This window comes from Notolabrus celidotus, chromosome 3 (genome assembly GCF_009762535.1).
Source record: "Notolabrus celidotus isolate fNotCel1 chromosome 3, fNotCel1.pri, whole genome shotgun sequence".
In the NCBI taxonomy this organism is placed as follows: Eukaryota; Metazoa; Chordata; class Actinopteri; order Labriformes; family Labridae; genus Notolabrus; species Notolabrus celidotus.
In genome coordinates, this window is record NC_048274.1 from 26,770,190 (window position 1) to 26,785,643 (window position 15,454).

The 15,454-nt window shown below is 40.8% G+C and overlaps 2 protein-coding genes and 2 non-coding genes across 4 annotated transcripts in view; 3 read left to right on the top strand and 1 right to left on the bottom strand.

The window, feature by feature from the left end:
* Positions 1 to 660: 660 nt before the first annotated feature.
* cry5 (cryptochrome circadian regulator 5) lies at positions 661 to 4,600 on the bottom strand. The gene is made up of 11 exons (XM_034680537.1): positions 4,469 to 4,600; positions 3,870 to 4,094; positions 3,530 to 3,724; positions 3,310 to 3,428; positions 3,020 to 3,174; positions 2,766 to 2,906; positions 2,427 to 2,594; positions 2,147 to 2,287; positions 1,445 to 1,596; positions 1,136 to 1,356; positions 661 to 1,054 (listed from the first exon to the last, which is right to left on the bottom strand). Exons 2-11 carry the CDS (start codon positions 4,082 to 4,084, stop codon positions 993 to 995), a joined length of 1,569 nt encoding a protein of 522 aa, XP_034536428.1. The 5' UTR covers positions 4,085 to 4,094; positions 4,469 to 4,600; the 3' UTR covers positions 661 to 992.
* A 455-nt stretch (positions 4,601 to 5,055) lies between these two features.
* trnah-gug lies at positions 5,056 to 5,127 on the top strand. The gene has a single exon. It is a non-coding gene; the product is annotated as a tRNA-His (tRNA).
* Positions 5,128 to 7,616: 2,489 nt separating this feature from the next.
* Positions 7,617 to 7,688, top strand: trnah-gug. The gene has a single exon. It is a non-coding gene; the product is annotated as a tRNA-His (tRNA).
* Positions 7,689 to 8,932: 1,244 nt separating this feature from the next.
* Positions 8,933 to 15,454, top strand: part of LOC117810276 (FERM domain-containing protein 5-like) — a 94,292-nt gene continuing 87,770 nt past the window's right edge. The window contains exon 1 of the mRNA XM_034680024.1: positions 8,933 to 9,358. Coding sequence (XP_034535915.1) covers positions 9,257 to 9,358 — 102 coding nt within the window. The 5' untranslated portion in view covers positions 8,933 to 9,256. The remainder of the gene's footprint in view (positions 9,359 to 15,454) is intronic.

Genomic DNA, 15,454 nt, shown 5'->3' on the forward strand with positions numbered 1-15,454 from the left:
GTAGGTCTCCTGTAGCTTCCTATTATTTCATCAAGCAGTTTATTACATCCCTACTTTCAACCGTTATTCATGATTAACGGTCAGAAAATCAAGAATCTCAGATCAATTCTGAAAAATCATATTAACGACAAAGATAATAAAAAAGAGAAGCTTTTTAAATTTAGGTATAGCTATTAATAAAGGAAAAGATCCAGAGTAAACATTCAGTTTTGAGCTGAGCACTTAAAACAGCATGACACCTGTTAATTTCTGGAAATTGTCTAGGAAGTTTAATGGGAAACAAACACTGGTTAAGTCACAAGTTATACAAGTGGAAACGAAAATAGAATCTCTTGAAGGATGCTACTACACTAACAAGAACATCAAATGTGGTTAAATTATCTAACTAGGCCAGTGTGTTCTATTTTACCTCGACATGTTTGGACCACAAACTTCCTGCAGCCTCTCTCAGAAAAGTCATGTGACATTGCTGGGAAATGACTGCCGGCTGATAGAGGTTTACAGCAGGACGACCATGCCCCCTGTTGTCCAACGGTCTTAGGAACAAGTACTACAATATACAATGTCAGGCCAAATTAATTTTTTAGGACTAAAAGAACAAATGATAAATAGAAAGGACACACTCCCACTCCCAATACACATTGAAACATTAAAACTAAATAAGACCATTACACCGTTATCATTTATTTTATTACTTAGTTAACTCTTTAATTTACATGCACAATGATCTAACAGTATGCTTTTGACCTAACCTTATACACCCGCTTTCAACATTAAAATGGACACAATAGAAAAGTAAGAATGGCAGTATGTTAAAAACAGAATAGAATAGTTTCATGAAAATTGGAATACAAAAGAAGCTGCCTGTACACAAAATAACTACGTTGGCTTATCATCCAAATAGCATCAGTAAAGAGACATTGAAAACCTGTATATTTAGTCAAGGGGAGTCTTACATTTCAAACGTAACATAGACAAATTTTGTGCAAAGATCACTTTTTCTTCTCTTTCTTTTTCATCAAGTCTGCAACAGATGGCTGCTTACGTTTTACACCTAGGAGGAAACAGAGATATTGCTGTCAAATTTTCTGCAAACATTTCAAACATCAAGGAATGTATTTTCTTTTTGCTATACCTTGCTTTTTGCTGGGTGATTCTGCAGCGTTTGTTGATTTCTTTGCATAAGCTGCCTTCATCCTCTGGATGTTCTTCTTGCTGATCACCTCATGCTCTACAATGGGACGCGGGTAGTCTTTCCCCACAATGCATCCTGCTGCCTCCTGAACACTGCGTGGAGCTTTCCATGGCTCATAGATGTAAGCAGTTGGGAACTTCTTCAGAAGAGGAAGGTACTTTCTGCAAAATTAAAGTAAAGGCATCATGTATTTATACCACACACCCACATCACCCTGATAGCTTGAGCTTTTCAGGGTTATGATCTTACTTGATATAATCTCCATTCTTGTCTGTCTTCTTCCCGAAGGCGACAGGGGAGTAGACTCTGAAGAACTGGTGGAAGAAGGTACTTGCTGAGAGCCACTGCCAGTTTCCAGCATTCAGGGCCCAGTCACCATCCAGCAAGAGCGTCTCAAACACCTTTAGGGACAAGTGTTCCAAAAGTGTTTCAAATGTGAGAAATGTTGTAATGTTGCAAATATTGGGCACCCTCAGACTCACAGTGGAAAGTAACGAGGGTTAATGTCAATGTAGCAGTAATAAAGATATCCTTATTTTTATTCATTGCCTTTCTCTGGTGCCTACATTACCCATAATGCAATATCACTGCCAAAGCTGGAGCTGGAGATGCTGTAGGTGGTATATACACCCTCAAATCCCCATTCATGATTTATTTGACAATGTGTAAATTTATTTCAACAAAGAGCTCTGACTTCTTCAAATGCTACAGAACTATGTAGTATGTTGCCGCCCAAAACTGCATTGTCTATAATCAAAATGTACAAATCTTAAGATCAGCCTGCCTAGTTCAAATGTATTGTTCTGACTAAAAAATCATGTCATTCAATTTCATCAAGACTTCAACTAATTGATGTTTTACTTCTCTGCACATTCAAGGGGATACAACATAGGTCAAGTTGCCCTCTGTGCCTAGTCTGCTAACAACACAACACAAGGCTTGTTTGCACACCTTCTGCCCCTCTTCCCAGTTGATGTACAAGTCTCCCCTTGTGAGAAAACAGGCGACAGAATGTCTGGCCAGGTGGTGTATCCAGCCCTCCTGCCTCAGCTGAGTCATGATGGCATCAATAAAGGGGAAACCAGTCCGAGCCTTCAGGAAGAACAAAGAAGATTGAGGATGACAGGAGACATTCATTACGTCAGATTAACTCTGAAAAGTTCCTTTCATTGGCATGATTTATCATCTTTTCATTCATTAATATTTCAAATACTTGTGAAGGACTCAGTACCTCTCTCCATGCAGCAAGAAACTCTGGATTCGTGTCCCAATCAACCTGGGTACAGACAGCATTGCCCTCCATCTTGTTAAAGTTAGGGACACCCACACTGGCTGTGTAGAAGAACTCTCTCCACAGAAGCTGACCATGCAGGGAAACTGGGGGATCAGAGTGCTTTTTCTGCAAATGCAACACACAAACAACAGTCAGACTGAGTCACACTGCAACAACATTTTCTAAGTTAGGACCATGCATCAACACTGCAACACTTGGAACACATATCCTGGTATTTCTGCAGCATAAATTAGCATCTTGTTTGTACAGAAACTATCCAGTGATTGTGCTACTCACCCCCTGATAAACGTCTGTCAGCCTCCACCAGAAGGTGCGCGCAGACAGGCAGCCTAACGTCACATACGGACTCAGTACAGTGGTGCTGGGGCTCAGAGAGTTTGGAGATGTCTGCGGTTTCTCAAAACCACACACCCATCCCTGAGAAAAGAGAACAGATGAATCGCTTCAGTAAGATGAGGAATACAATGTATCTCTGCTGATTTGGATGTTTGTTTAGTATTACTCTCTTTGTTAAATTTATTTGTTTATACCTTTCTTTCCATGTGTTCGTCTAATCTCCTCAGAGCCTCTTGCTCTCCTCCTGGGAACTTCTCCTCAGAAAGATCTGTGGTTTCGTGGCCGAGCTCCTCCATTGTAGGGACCCCGTATTCCTCCTCATGCTTTTCTGAACAAGAGGTCTTCACATCTTTGACAGAAGTAGTACAAAAAGATGAATTACTATGTCATAGACTTCATCAACTTTTAACATTTCTATTAATTTGTCTGAGTGCCTTTTTAAAATATGCTAATTTTTCTGCTTATCTAATATTGGTTTTAATACCTTCCATATCTTCCATGGTTGGAGCCGGGATCGGTTTCTTTGGGGGACCAAGGCTCTTTAATACCGCTTGCATGCGAACATAAGTTAAAGGCGGCTTCCCACTGTTTTCCTCAATCACCCTACAGAGACATGACAGACACAAAAGACTCAAATGAAGCATTTTCCCGTGCAGGATTTCAGTACAATTGTAGGGAAACAAGGTGTTCATCATGAGTAATACCTTTCTATATCATACAGAGTGTGTGAGATTTTGTAGATGACATCCACACCATGCTCTTTGGCCACTGTGGTCACAGTTTCGTCACGGCTCAGACTGTAGGGCTCTGTATCATACTCATAGGTCAACTTTGTTACTTTCCATTTTTTGAACAGCTTGGGGAACACATCCTCCGGCTTCCCTCTCACAACAAAGAGCCTAATTTTGACAATAGAAAAATACAGCAGGTTATAAGTCTGACTTATGACGAATAAATGTAGTCATACAATTTATTGAATAGCCATAACAATTAGATTTAAATTCACAAATGTTTAACTTTCTGTATGCAGCCTTTTGTTTGTACCTGGAATTGAGCTTCCTGAGGCTGCAGTCCAAGTCTTTGAGTGCTCCAATAAGGAACCTCCAGCGGTTTATGCCCACATCAGTCTTGTTGTGGAGGTAAGGGTCCAGGATGAACACAGGGTAGAGTTCTTTACAGTCCCTCAAGGCTGCCATCAGTGCTGGGTTGTCATGCAGTCTGAGTCCCTTGCGGAACCAGTGAATACATGTATGAGCCATGCCTGTGAGTCTGTGAACACATGGATTTGGGGCATTTCTTAATTACATCATGATCCTTAATGTTATTGTGTGTAGGCCTATGGTGTAGGCATAGTTACATGCTTATATGGTTAAAGCTAACTTGTTTTCAGTGCAGTCTAACAAAAAGTACAAATTAGTTTTCAAGATCAAAACATGGACAATAAAATGCATATTTTATGTTTTGGATGTACGCTTCAATTCATGCCCCATTCTTACACCCATTCATAACCAAAACAATGCTTGCCAACAACGTAGACTATGTAATAAATACAAGATGAAAAACTACGCGAGAACTTCATTGACTTCCTTACATGAATTAAAAGTAAATGATGCAAAGTCTTTTTTTTTTTTACGGAGCTTTACCTTAGTTTTTCTCTGAATGCAGTTCCAAAATCGGTGGCTCGGTGTAGTGTTGGCTGAAAAACCTCTGTTTGGTAACTTGCACGTTTACTGTGTTACAAAACCGGAAAAGCCACGTCATAAATAAATCAGCCAATCAGCAGAGGGCTGGTGAAGCCGCACATGTTGCAGGTACTCGTTGTGTACACTAGATGTCGACCCGGAGCAAACATGAAGAAAGCGAAATTATTAAAGGTTAAAATACCACTTTAATTTCCTTTTTAAATTCAGAATTTATTCAGATACTTGCCCGTCTGTTTTCGCTGTGATACAGAGAGACCCCACATGATTGTCTGTAAGTTTACTCGGATGCAACTGAAAATTGTCCATAGAGTAAATTGGAAGGAACAAAAGAGTGCATGTGATAGTTTTTTCTAAATCTACAAAAGGCTTTTATACTCTAGGTCGAATAAGAATGCCCACGGTGCATCAGGCAGAAGAATACCAACAACTCTCCCTCTTACTAACCCTAATGGATCAAGCCCACTGGGGCTAGAGTAATAATCACACGACGTTTTGTCGATGACGGAGCCAGCAGCTCGTCGTAGCTCGCCGTGATCGTATAGTGGTTAGTACTCTGCGTTGTGGCCGCAGCAACCCCGGTTCGAATCCGGGTCACGGCATTGCGGGACAATGTCACGGCAGACGAGCTCATCTTTTAAATACTCGGTTGACATTCTTACAACGATTCTATGTGATAAAAGTGTGCATGGTACATCTTTCTTTTTGTTTGTTAGTGTGTGTCTGTGTTTACTTTGAGGACATGTATAAATGCCTTTATCATGGCTTCTAGACCCTATTATCTCGGAGTAGAACTAGAGGGCAGACAGACGATTAAGAAAAGTCATAGGAACCCAGAACACTCTCAGTTTCCCAGGTTCACCTTATGTACCAACTCTATCTGACTCCATCAGTACAGCACATTTACCATGCTTTGCCGTGTTTGTCCTCCTCTGATGATTTGATTTTTCTATTTTTGGTCTGTTCTTTTCAAATTATATTGAAGAAAAAATGGTTTAACATGTACAATTATTCTAAATTAATAACTACTGTTTGCAATGTGATTGTAATGATCTTTTTTTCTGTACTACAGTCCGAAATACAACAAGCCTCTATGTGATTTTTCTTTTCGGGGGGGGGGGGGTCCCTGGTGCCCTCATGACTGAAAGAAATCAGGCTGAAGTGCCCTCTCGAATTAGATAAAACATTACAAATTGTATTCTCTGGTGCGCTTTCATTGGAAAATGCATGGAAAACAAGCGTCAACCTCAGGTCTCAAAATATGAAGCCCATGTGGAAGTGTTATAAACTGCAGTTCACCAAGCATCCGCTTGAGGCTGGCGGCAGAAACGCTGGAAACCACATACACACCAATTTAAAAAAAAACTATCTTTGCAGCATTAATAAACATGTTTACAGCCTGGTTTAAAAAAATGGCTTGGCTCTATGTAGCTTATTTCTCTGTTGGCACCAAGCGGCAAACTCCAGTCTCAAACGATGAAGCCAATGCGGAAGTGATATAAACTGCAATACATCGAAAATCCGCTTGAGGCTGGCTGCAGAAACACCGGAAACTACATAGATATGAATGGGAAAAAGACGATCTTTGCAGCATTAATAAACATGTTTACAGCCTGGTTCAAAAAACGGCTTGGCCCTACAACGCTAATCTCTCTAATGGCACACACTGTACGGGGGGTGAATTTTTTTCTAACGTGACGGTTAAGAAGATATTAAGATTATGAGTTTTGCCCAAATAAGGACATGACTGACGTGACTCCCGGTCGGGAACACACAGCCATTGGCTAAGAGACTCACACTACGTCACACTCTGCCTAGTTGAGTTCCGCATTACCAATATGGCTGCTGCCGTCGATTTGCTTCAAAACAGCTCTCAGGAACAGATGGGTGACGTCACGGATACTACGTCCATATTTTTTACAGTCTATGGTTGGCACACACTGTACGGGGGTGTTACATTTTTACAAGTTTTCGCCCAAATAAGGACATGACTGACTTGACTGACAGGCGGGGACACATAGACATTGGCTAGGAGGCTCAAACTCCGCCTCTTTACGTCACACTTTGCCATTTTAATTTCTGCATTACCAATATGGCTGCCACGGTCGACTGGCTTCAAAACAGCGCTCAGGAACAGATGGGTGAGGTCACAGTTACTAAGTCCATTATTTATAAAGTCTATGATGGAAAAGGGCCCTCTGGATTCCCCTCAAATGTATAAAATGTAAAAAAGGGCCCTCTGGATGCCCCTCAAATGTATAAAATGTAAAAAAAAAAAAAAAAAAGGGCCCTCTGGATGCCCCTCAAATATATAAAATGTAAAAAAAGGGCCCTCTGGATGCCCCTCAAATATATAAAATGTAAAAAAGGGCCCTCTGGATGCCCCTCAAATATATAAAATGTAAAAAAGGGCCCCCTGGATGCCCCTCAAATGTATAAAATGGAAAAGAATGGGCCCTCTGGATGTCCCTCAAATGTATAAAATTTAAAAAAAAACAAAAAAAAACAACAAAAAAAACCCCCCAGTGCCACTTGATAGACTGATCCATGAAATTTCTCTTATTGTTTTATCATCATGCATCCACCCATGATCTTAAAATGTTGGGGAAGTCTAGATATGTTGGGTTACTGTAGGTAATGGGGAAAAACAGCGCTACAGCATGATGTGAAACCAAAAGAAAAACAGGCTAATGCAATGTGTTCGGTCTGGTAGGGCTACGTACCATATGGTAATGATGGAGCTGATTAGGAGAATATGACTGAAGTGGCACCTCTTTCCACTATACCATCTGGGCTTTATGGTTCAGTGTCTTTGTGTAACTCTTTGGCTCTGCTTGCGAGGCCACAGCGGTCAGATCAATAAGCAGTTCCCGGATTGAGTTTTGGGAAGATGTAGTTCTTCAAACCCCATAAAACGCAAAACATGTTTATCTGAATAAATGAATAAACCTCAATCGTGCACAAGTCACATGATCAAACATGCTGACAAGTTCCTTTACTCAAACAAGTAAAAACAAAACCCCAACATCCTAACAGGAGACAAGTAAAACTACGTTTTGTCGATGACGGAGCCAGTAGCTCGTCGTAGCTCGCCGTGATCGTATAGTGGTTAGTACTCTGCGTTGTGGCCGCAGCAACCCCGGTTCGAATCCGGGTCACGGCATTGCGGGACAATGTCACGGCAGACGAGCTCATCTTTTAAATACATGTGCAATGTTTTACAAACATTTGACTCAACTCTGGAGAGCAAATAAAATGAACATTAGGTTAATTTAGGATATCATTTTAGTCGGATGAGAAAAAACAGGAAATAGTCCCTCTGTTTTACGCTGAGGTTTATCTTACTTGTCTTTGCTACAAAACGCCACGAGGGCGCGTCAAAGTCACGGAAAATTAAATATTACGTTGTTACAAAGGCAAGGCAAGGCATCTTTATTTGTATAGCATATTTCATCCACGAGAGCAACTCAATGTGCTTTACATTAAAACATTAAAAGCATTTGAAACATCCAGACCAGCATACAATAGTACAATTAAAATGACAAATATAATAAAACAGAGAAGAAAAAGATAAAGAGAAATATGTATTAAAAGTACATTTAAAATTTGCATTTAAGGCGAGTTAAAATAAGCTAAGATAGGAAGGCAGTGACAAATAAAAAAGTCTTAATCTTTGAATTAAAAGAGCTGAGAGTTGGAGCGGACCTGCAGCTTTCAGGGAGTTTGTTCCAGACATGTGGTGCATGATGACTAAACGCTGCTTCACCATGTGAATTCAAACTTAAAAGAAGTGATCTACAACTTATCGCCGCTAAGTCTCTCACTGTGTGACATTGCATTGTTTTAAAAACCGCATAGTCTTACATGAGAGGAATGGAGAGGAAGTCGACCTGTGGAGGGAAACAAAAATGTGGCGCTGCCTTCATGTTCCGTCGAAATTATCGCTTTTAAATAAAAAGCGCGAGCTATAATAGTCCTTAATTGGGAAAATATGGTTCATGCTTTGCTACTCAGACATGACACTCAGCACGTATATATATTTTCAATTATATTACAGGTGTGTTTTAGGATATTATTTAATTTAATGTTGAGAATTAAGAAGTTATGATAAATTTTAATTGTATTTTCAGTAAGTCGACTGTCGTTTCACACTTCACAGGGGGGCATATGGGTGAATGTTTACCTTTATATACTAGGCCATACCGTTTCTGAACTTCTGCAGCAGCATCAAACTCATTGACATTGCTTTATTTGTGACACTGAAGCCCTCCACTGTGTTATTATTCACTACCATGTGCCTTTAGTCACGATCAACACCAGCCTATCGGAATGTCGGCCCCTGACGTGGGCTCTGTGAAGGCAGCACCTCTGTCTTTGCTCTGTTGGCTGACAGACCCGCCACTCACCCCCTGAGCCCGCCCAGCAGCATTTGAGCGGCATGGCAACGGGAAGGAGACGGGGGGAGAAGGTGTGGTGAGGGCTGACAGTCTGACCGGACCAGAGAGAAAGCAGCAGTAGCACTATTCCGACTCCTCACCGACTCCACAAACGCACCGTGTTGGACCTCAGGATACACTGAGAAAAAGGATGCACCACCGCCGCCGCTCCGCACTGACGCTGCTGCCACTGACCAGGTGTTGGACCACGGAACAGGGACGTCGTTAACGTGACACAGGATCAAACTTGTATGCATGTTCAGTCCCCCGGTCCCGTACACAGACCATCGAGAAGATGCTGAGCCGACTGATGAGCAGCAGCATAAGGAGTCTGGACAGGGAATGCAACTGCACTGTGAGGCTGCTGGACGACTCGGAGTACACCTGCACGATTCAGGTCAGTGGGGACCAACATGTCCCTTCTCTCAATTCACCTTGTCGCGGAGGACGTGACCTGACACGCAACTGGGTGGTCATCAGGTTAAATAACTTATATCTCTCATTCTCTGCAAATCTGCTCACTGATGAACGATTCTTGTGTCATCTGTTACTCTATTTAGTGTCTCAAAAATGTGGCTGTCGCTGTGTGATCACAGCCAGACGTCTGTCATCAATGGGCTGCAGATGTTGCTTTCGTCAGAGACCTTACCTGTGTGTATTTTATCATCACTGCATGACCTGCGTGCTTTGCATAGCAGATTCAAGGATTATTAGTTGGCACGATTTTGAATTTAAAGCAGAAGATGGCAAATAGCCAAACAAGACAAAAGCTGTAGGCTCTATGAGTTTTCATTAGAGCAGCTTTGGGCATGCATTGATTTGAATGCATTATGAAACAAATCTGGATAATCTGATCATGAACGATTTTGGCAGAGAGCTCAGAGGGCATCTCTGGAAAGGCAGAGGCACTAGTGGGTTTGGTCTATAATCAGGGGAGGCTTAATTTGCTCTGATTCATGTTTGCCTATAGAGGTTGGGTATATCCTGCTTGGCTGAAACAAAGCTGATGTCATACCATCAGTTTGCCCTTCAGACTGACCCCATGGTTAAGCCTTGGAGTGGCACTTTGCTGGCATTTTTGGGCCCCTCTTTTTTAATAGGATATATTATCTTTAAAGGCTTTTGTATCCAGTTTAGGGCTGGACTACATTCTGAATTTTGCAGGTCACATCAGCTATTGTGTGTTCAATACAAAGCTTTGACAATTGGTTGCTTCTTTCAGGTCAGTGCCACACCAAACTATTGTATCAGCCCAATGGGCTTTTCAAGACTTGCACAAGCTATGGCCTGTACATCGTGATACCTCCAATTAACTTATTTTGAAAAGTTTCAGTCAACATCGGCGTCCCTTTACTGAAGCATTGAACCAGATTAAGGTTTTATAGTCAGCTTGTGAGCTCAGGTTATCATTAGCTGGTTTTACAGATTTTGAAGCCCCAAAAATCACTTTGGTGAACCTTCTTACTTTTGACAGGAAGAAAACTCTGCGGAAAACCCTGTGAGAAAATGATGAACAATAACTTTTAACCCTCTGCAAATCTTGGCTTAGAAAATAGCTGGGCTAACAGAACGTTGGCTTTCACTTCTCCTAAATCACTTACTCAGGCTGCTTTATTCAGATGCAGATTTTAAAATGATGCTTTGTTCCATTTGTCCCTTGTCTTTTTGTTTTCACACTGGAAGATTAGGAAGCAGGCCAAAGCACACACCAACACAGGGCTGTCCTTACATCATTACGTCACAGCCTCTTTTCCCCCACTACGTACGCAAACACATGCCATGCTTACTGGTCGCACTTCACATAGTGGAAAGATGGTGATATCACCCCAATGGTTTCTACCCTAACTGGTTTCTAAATTCAGGGGTTGTTGTGTTTGTCTAACAGCAGGAGTTATCTTCTGTTTGTCACAAGATTTGTCACACTTTCACAAAAATATTAGTGGCAATTTTAGGTCTCATATCTGGAGCAAAAATAATTGTGAGCAGAGCGTCACAGTCAAAATATACTGTCTTGTGCAAACACTAGAAGAGTTGTATTCATCTCACGAGCACAAAGTGCCCCTTGTGGGGCTTTCCAAGTCCTCTGCTCAGGTGTCAGTGAACTGCAACAGCATCCAGACTAGTCCTGATCTAGTGAGGAACACTAATTTCACATGCTGCTGTATTCAGTGTTACCAGTTTCAATCACAGAAGCAGCTGAGAATTTTGCTCCTGGTTATCAATAAAACTAAAACTTGTGGATAATAAACACAAAAGGCAAGTTTTGAGGCAAAGTTTATAAAGTTAACAGCTCTTCCATCCTGTTAGACATCTGAGCTGCTCTTTGAACCATCAATCAATCAATCAATCAATCTTTATTTGTATAGCGCCAAATCACAGCAAACGTTATCTCAAGACGCTTTTACAAACATAGGAGGTCTAGACCACTCTATGTCAAATTATGAACAGAGACCCAACTTCAAGACAGGGTAAGACTCAGTCTGACCCCACCTTAATCCATCATGAGCATTGCACATCGCAGTATTAAGCTAGTTACCGTGGTGAGGAAAAACTTCCTTTTAACAGGCAGAAACCTCGCGCAGAACCAGACTCATGTTAGACAGCCATCTGCCTCGACCTCGGAACCATCATGACACAGCTAAAGCAAAAGTTCAGAAAAAACTGACACACACTGATAGACTTCAGAGTCTTCTTGGCATATGTTTCCAATTGTTGACTTTTGGATGGCATCTCCTGTCACAATTCCAACCCTGAACTGAGCCTAATCAATCAATCAATCATTCAATCAATCAATCAATCAATCAATCAATCAATCAATCAATCAATCAATCAATCAATCAATCAATCAATCAATCAATCAATCAACCTCTCTCTGACAGGACTCCATCTTATCTCATCTTAATCCACCATGAGCATTGCACCTTGCAGTATTTAGCCAGTTACAGAGGAGAGGAAAAACTTCCTTGTAATAGACAGAAACCTCGCGCATAACCAGACTCATGTTAGACAGCCATCTGCCTCGACTGTGTTGGGGTTGGAAAGAGGGATAGAGAAGGATAAGAGAGACAGAGAGAGAGAGAGCGATGATAGTGATGAGAGGAATAGGAGTAGTAGTGGTAGCTGTTGCCGCAGGAGTCTATAACGTCCACAGCAGCAGGATGTCTACGGCAGAGACTCAGAGGAACCTAAGAGACAAGGGAGCTCAGGGACTCCAGAAAGCTCTATGGTTAGTAACTTTTAATGGGACAGGGAGAGTTAAAGTAATATCTATCTTTTTATTTGGTTTGGTAGAAATAAGCTGCAGAAACAGTGTGCATTAATGGACTTCTTTCACCATTCTGGACAGCCAAAGTAGAGCTAAAAAATGAATCCATAAAAACAATCTCAGATTCTCCACCACAATGCATTTGTTAAAGCTAAATGTTGGAAACATTAAGCTTTAAAACAGAGTTGTTTCTTAAGTAGCTTGAATGCCTTTGGTCTGTAGTTGAGGGCTGCATTAGTCTTACTTCCTGTATCCTCAATTTGTAGTTGTATGAGTCTGTCTTTGGTTTTTATTTGTTGTTGTTACAGATGCAGAGAAGCATTATTTCCCTTGTATATTTCCTTCTGAGCCTTTAGTTTGCTGCAGTGTAGAAAGGACTGAAGTAGAATTTATTGGTAGTTATTATATCGTTGCATTGTAGAGGGTGTTCCCACATTTCTGGTTACTGTGTAGATCTGAGTCCTTTGTTCATCAGAAAGATTTACTGATAGAGTTTCGAGGTACTCAGTTCAAAAGAAAACGCATTTGATCAATGGATTAGTCATTCTCTCAGTGAGTTCTGACTTGTTTGAAGCTTTCTCTATTTTTCACACTTTGAGTTGTCTCAGAAATCAGTTGTTTTGTTGACATGGTTGAAGGCGAGACATGACTGGAGTCAGTAAGCACTCAGGAGTAACAGCAGATGATAAGTAGCTATTACGTTCTCTGTATTCGAGTGTGTGTTTGTGTATATGCATCCCTCTTACGTCTTTAATGTGCCTGCATCATTGAGAGTCTAACCTGATCGCCTGAGCTGCTGGAGCTGCGTTTGATGCTTGTTACTCAAAGGGATTCCTTTGCTGCTGAATTACAGATGACAGAACACAAAGACCATCACCACCTGTTCATTTCCCAGCTCTGACGGCAAAGGCAAAGCAAGCCTTTCAGCGTGTAACTACTTAAAGTGGCAGATGAAATGGTTATTTTACTTCAGTCTACGTCCTGTCTGTCACAGGATAATAAATGATACCAACAAGTGGACGGGCCAGGATTGATTTACATGAGATTTGAGACATCTTATCGTGCTTTTCATACAACACGTGTGGGAGTATTCAGTCTAATGGTAGTGGGTGTCCTTTTCAGGCCATCCTCTTGGATTAATTTATTCTACTTGAGAAGAAGCGCTCTCATGGACCTTAACTTCCAGTGATGATGCCAAACTGCAAGTTTCTTCCTTCAGAGTTGTCTGGTCTGCTTTTGAATCCTGTTCCTCCTTGACTTCTGAGCTGCTTTTTTTTGCCCAGTCATGATCCACAGCTGTCAAGAAATGCTGCTCCCACCCTTTTAGCATCTGAAAGCACACAGCTTTGACAGAATGTTGAATCTGTAGTGCAGCGTCTGTTGAGAGGGATTAGCTCTTTTATGGCATAATTCACTATTCCCACCATTGGAAACAATGAAACATGCCATTATTTCACACCGTGGGGCTCATGAAAAAGCACAACGGGTCTAAATAAAAACATGAATGGGATCATCGACTTAATCAATCATCTATTGTTCACAACAACAACAGCAACAGCATTTATTTTCAGGCATTAAAACTTGCTCACAGGACTATGAAGACGTTTAATTATGTTATGCACAAGGTTTGTAACGCTAAATAAGCCCAGGTGAGCATGTCGTTTTTCTTCTCCCTAAAGGACATTTTAATGACTTCACTGGGGAATGACGACATTGTTGGATGACTGAAAATAGAAGTGGAGAGCTACTGTCCTTTACTGCACACCTTTGAGATGTGGCCCAGAAGAAAGGGCCCTTATGGGGGCTCAAAAATTCTCACACTCTCCATTTAGCTCAATTAGCCTTCACCTTGAACTGCTGCTGTTATAGTGAAGTCACTGAAAGGACCTTCATAAGTAGGGCTGGGTATTGGGGAGGACCTCACAATCCGATATGCATCACAAAACGATACGATATGACACGCTATGATATGATACGATACGATGCGATGTATCAAAGCACAAGGTTCACGATACTATTAGTTTTGCAATAATTAGCAGTACTCTAGCAGTACTAGAGAATTTACTGATCATTTAAAAATGGAGCTGACAATAACTGAGTCAATACTTTTTAATTCAAAACTTCCATTTCAACTTATTATTCGGTTTTCACAATACCAGAAAAGTAAACTTTATCATGATACAAGTGACAACAGTATACATGCTTGAATATTAGGACTACAAAAATAGAAGTCCCGGGCAACTAGAAAACTATCGTTGTTTCATTCAAAATATTGTTAACAGTACTAAAAGGCATATTGAGGAGAATTTTCTTTAAAACAAAGTGTAGGAAGAGAAGATACATCTCAGTTACAACGTAAAATCCGTAAGAAATGTGTGGTGATTTCTGTATCTAATTGAATCGGGTTGCTGACTCAAAAATACTCAAAAACACTCAAAAATACTCAGAGCTGACCCAAAATGGACAAAAAAGTGGGAAATTTCAGCACTTGCAATAAAGTTCAAAACTTGTAATGTCAAAAGTTGACAGAATTATCTGAACCCTATTACGAGTGCTGATATTTTTCAGTTACGATGTCTGTATCTGCAAAGACCCTGAACTCTGTATTTTTAGTTTTTCATGTTGCTATGATTGGCTCATTTTTTATGTCAGTCATTGGGAAGTGTTTTAAAGACAGTCCACAGAACAAGACTAGAAGGAAACATAGTACTCAGGTGTCATCACTATTTTTTCTCATGCTCTCATTGTAAACTGAAAAATGTAACTTTTGCTTCTTAATGGACACCAAGTGTTCTTAAGAAGAGACAGGCATGTGGCGACCTGAGACGGCCTGTCTGTGTCATTGCTGTGTGAGAGCTGTAGGTCTGATGGAGAGCAGAGCAGGGACACACAAACAAAACTTCTTCTTGCATGCTTGTGTGTTGCCGTGGACATGTTTATTATTTCTTTAGAGTATACCTGCTGGAAAAACATTAAAAGTCACATCTTGTTTCTTCGATTCTTTGATTGTTTTCATTAGCAGTGCTAGCTTTCTCAACTGCATCATGTCACTTACATACCATTGCTCTCAGCTTTACACTCAATTAGCTGGCATACTTGCCAAATAGCAGTATCTTCAGGTGTTGATATAAGAGGCAAGCAACTTGACATATTATCATGAAAGAAATGTGATAACCCAGTACTTTGCTGTTTTGATATTTATGCACAGATCTATCTATGAGTGGAAAG

Bases quoted from the DNA above. Each gene is read 5' to 3' on its own strand.
- cry5 (XM_034680537.1), bottom strand. From the start codon at position 4,084: ATGGCTCATACATGTATTCACTGGTTCCGCAAGGGACTCAGACTGCAT. The intron at 3,175-3,309 runs GTATTAAAACCA...CTTCTGTCAAAG, and splicing joins AACCATGGAAGATATGGAAG to ATGTGAAGACCTCTTGTTCA. The intron at 1,597-2,146 runs GTGTGCAAACAA...TTGTCCCTAAAG, and splicing joins ACTGGGAAGAGGGGCAGAAG to GTGTTTGAGACGCTCTTGCT.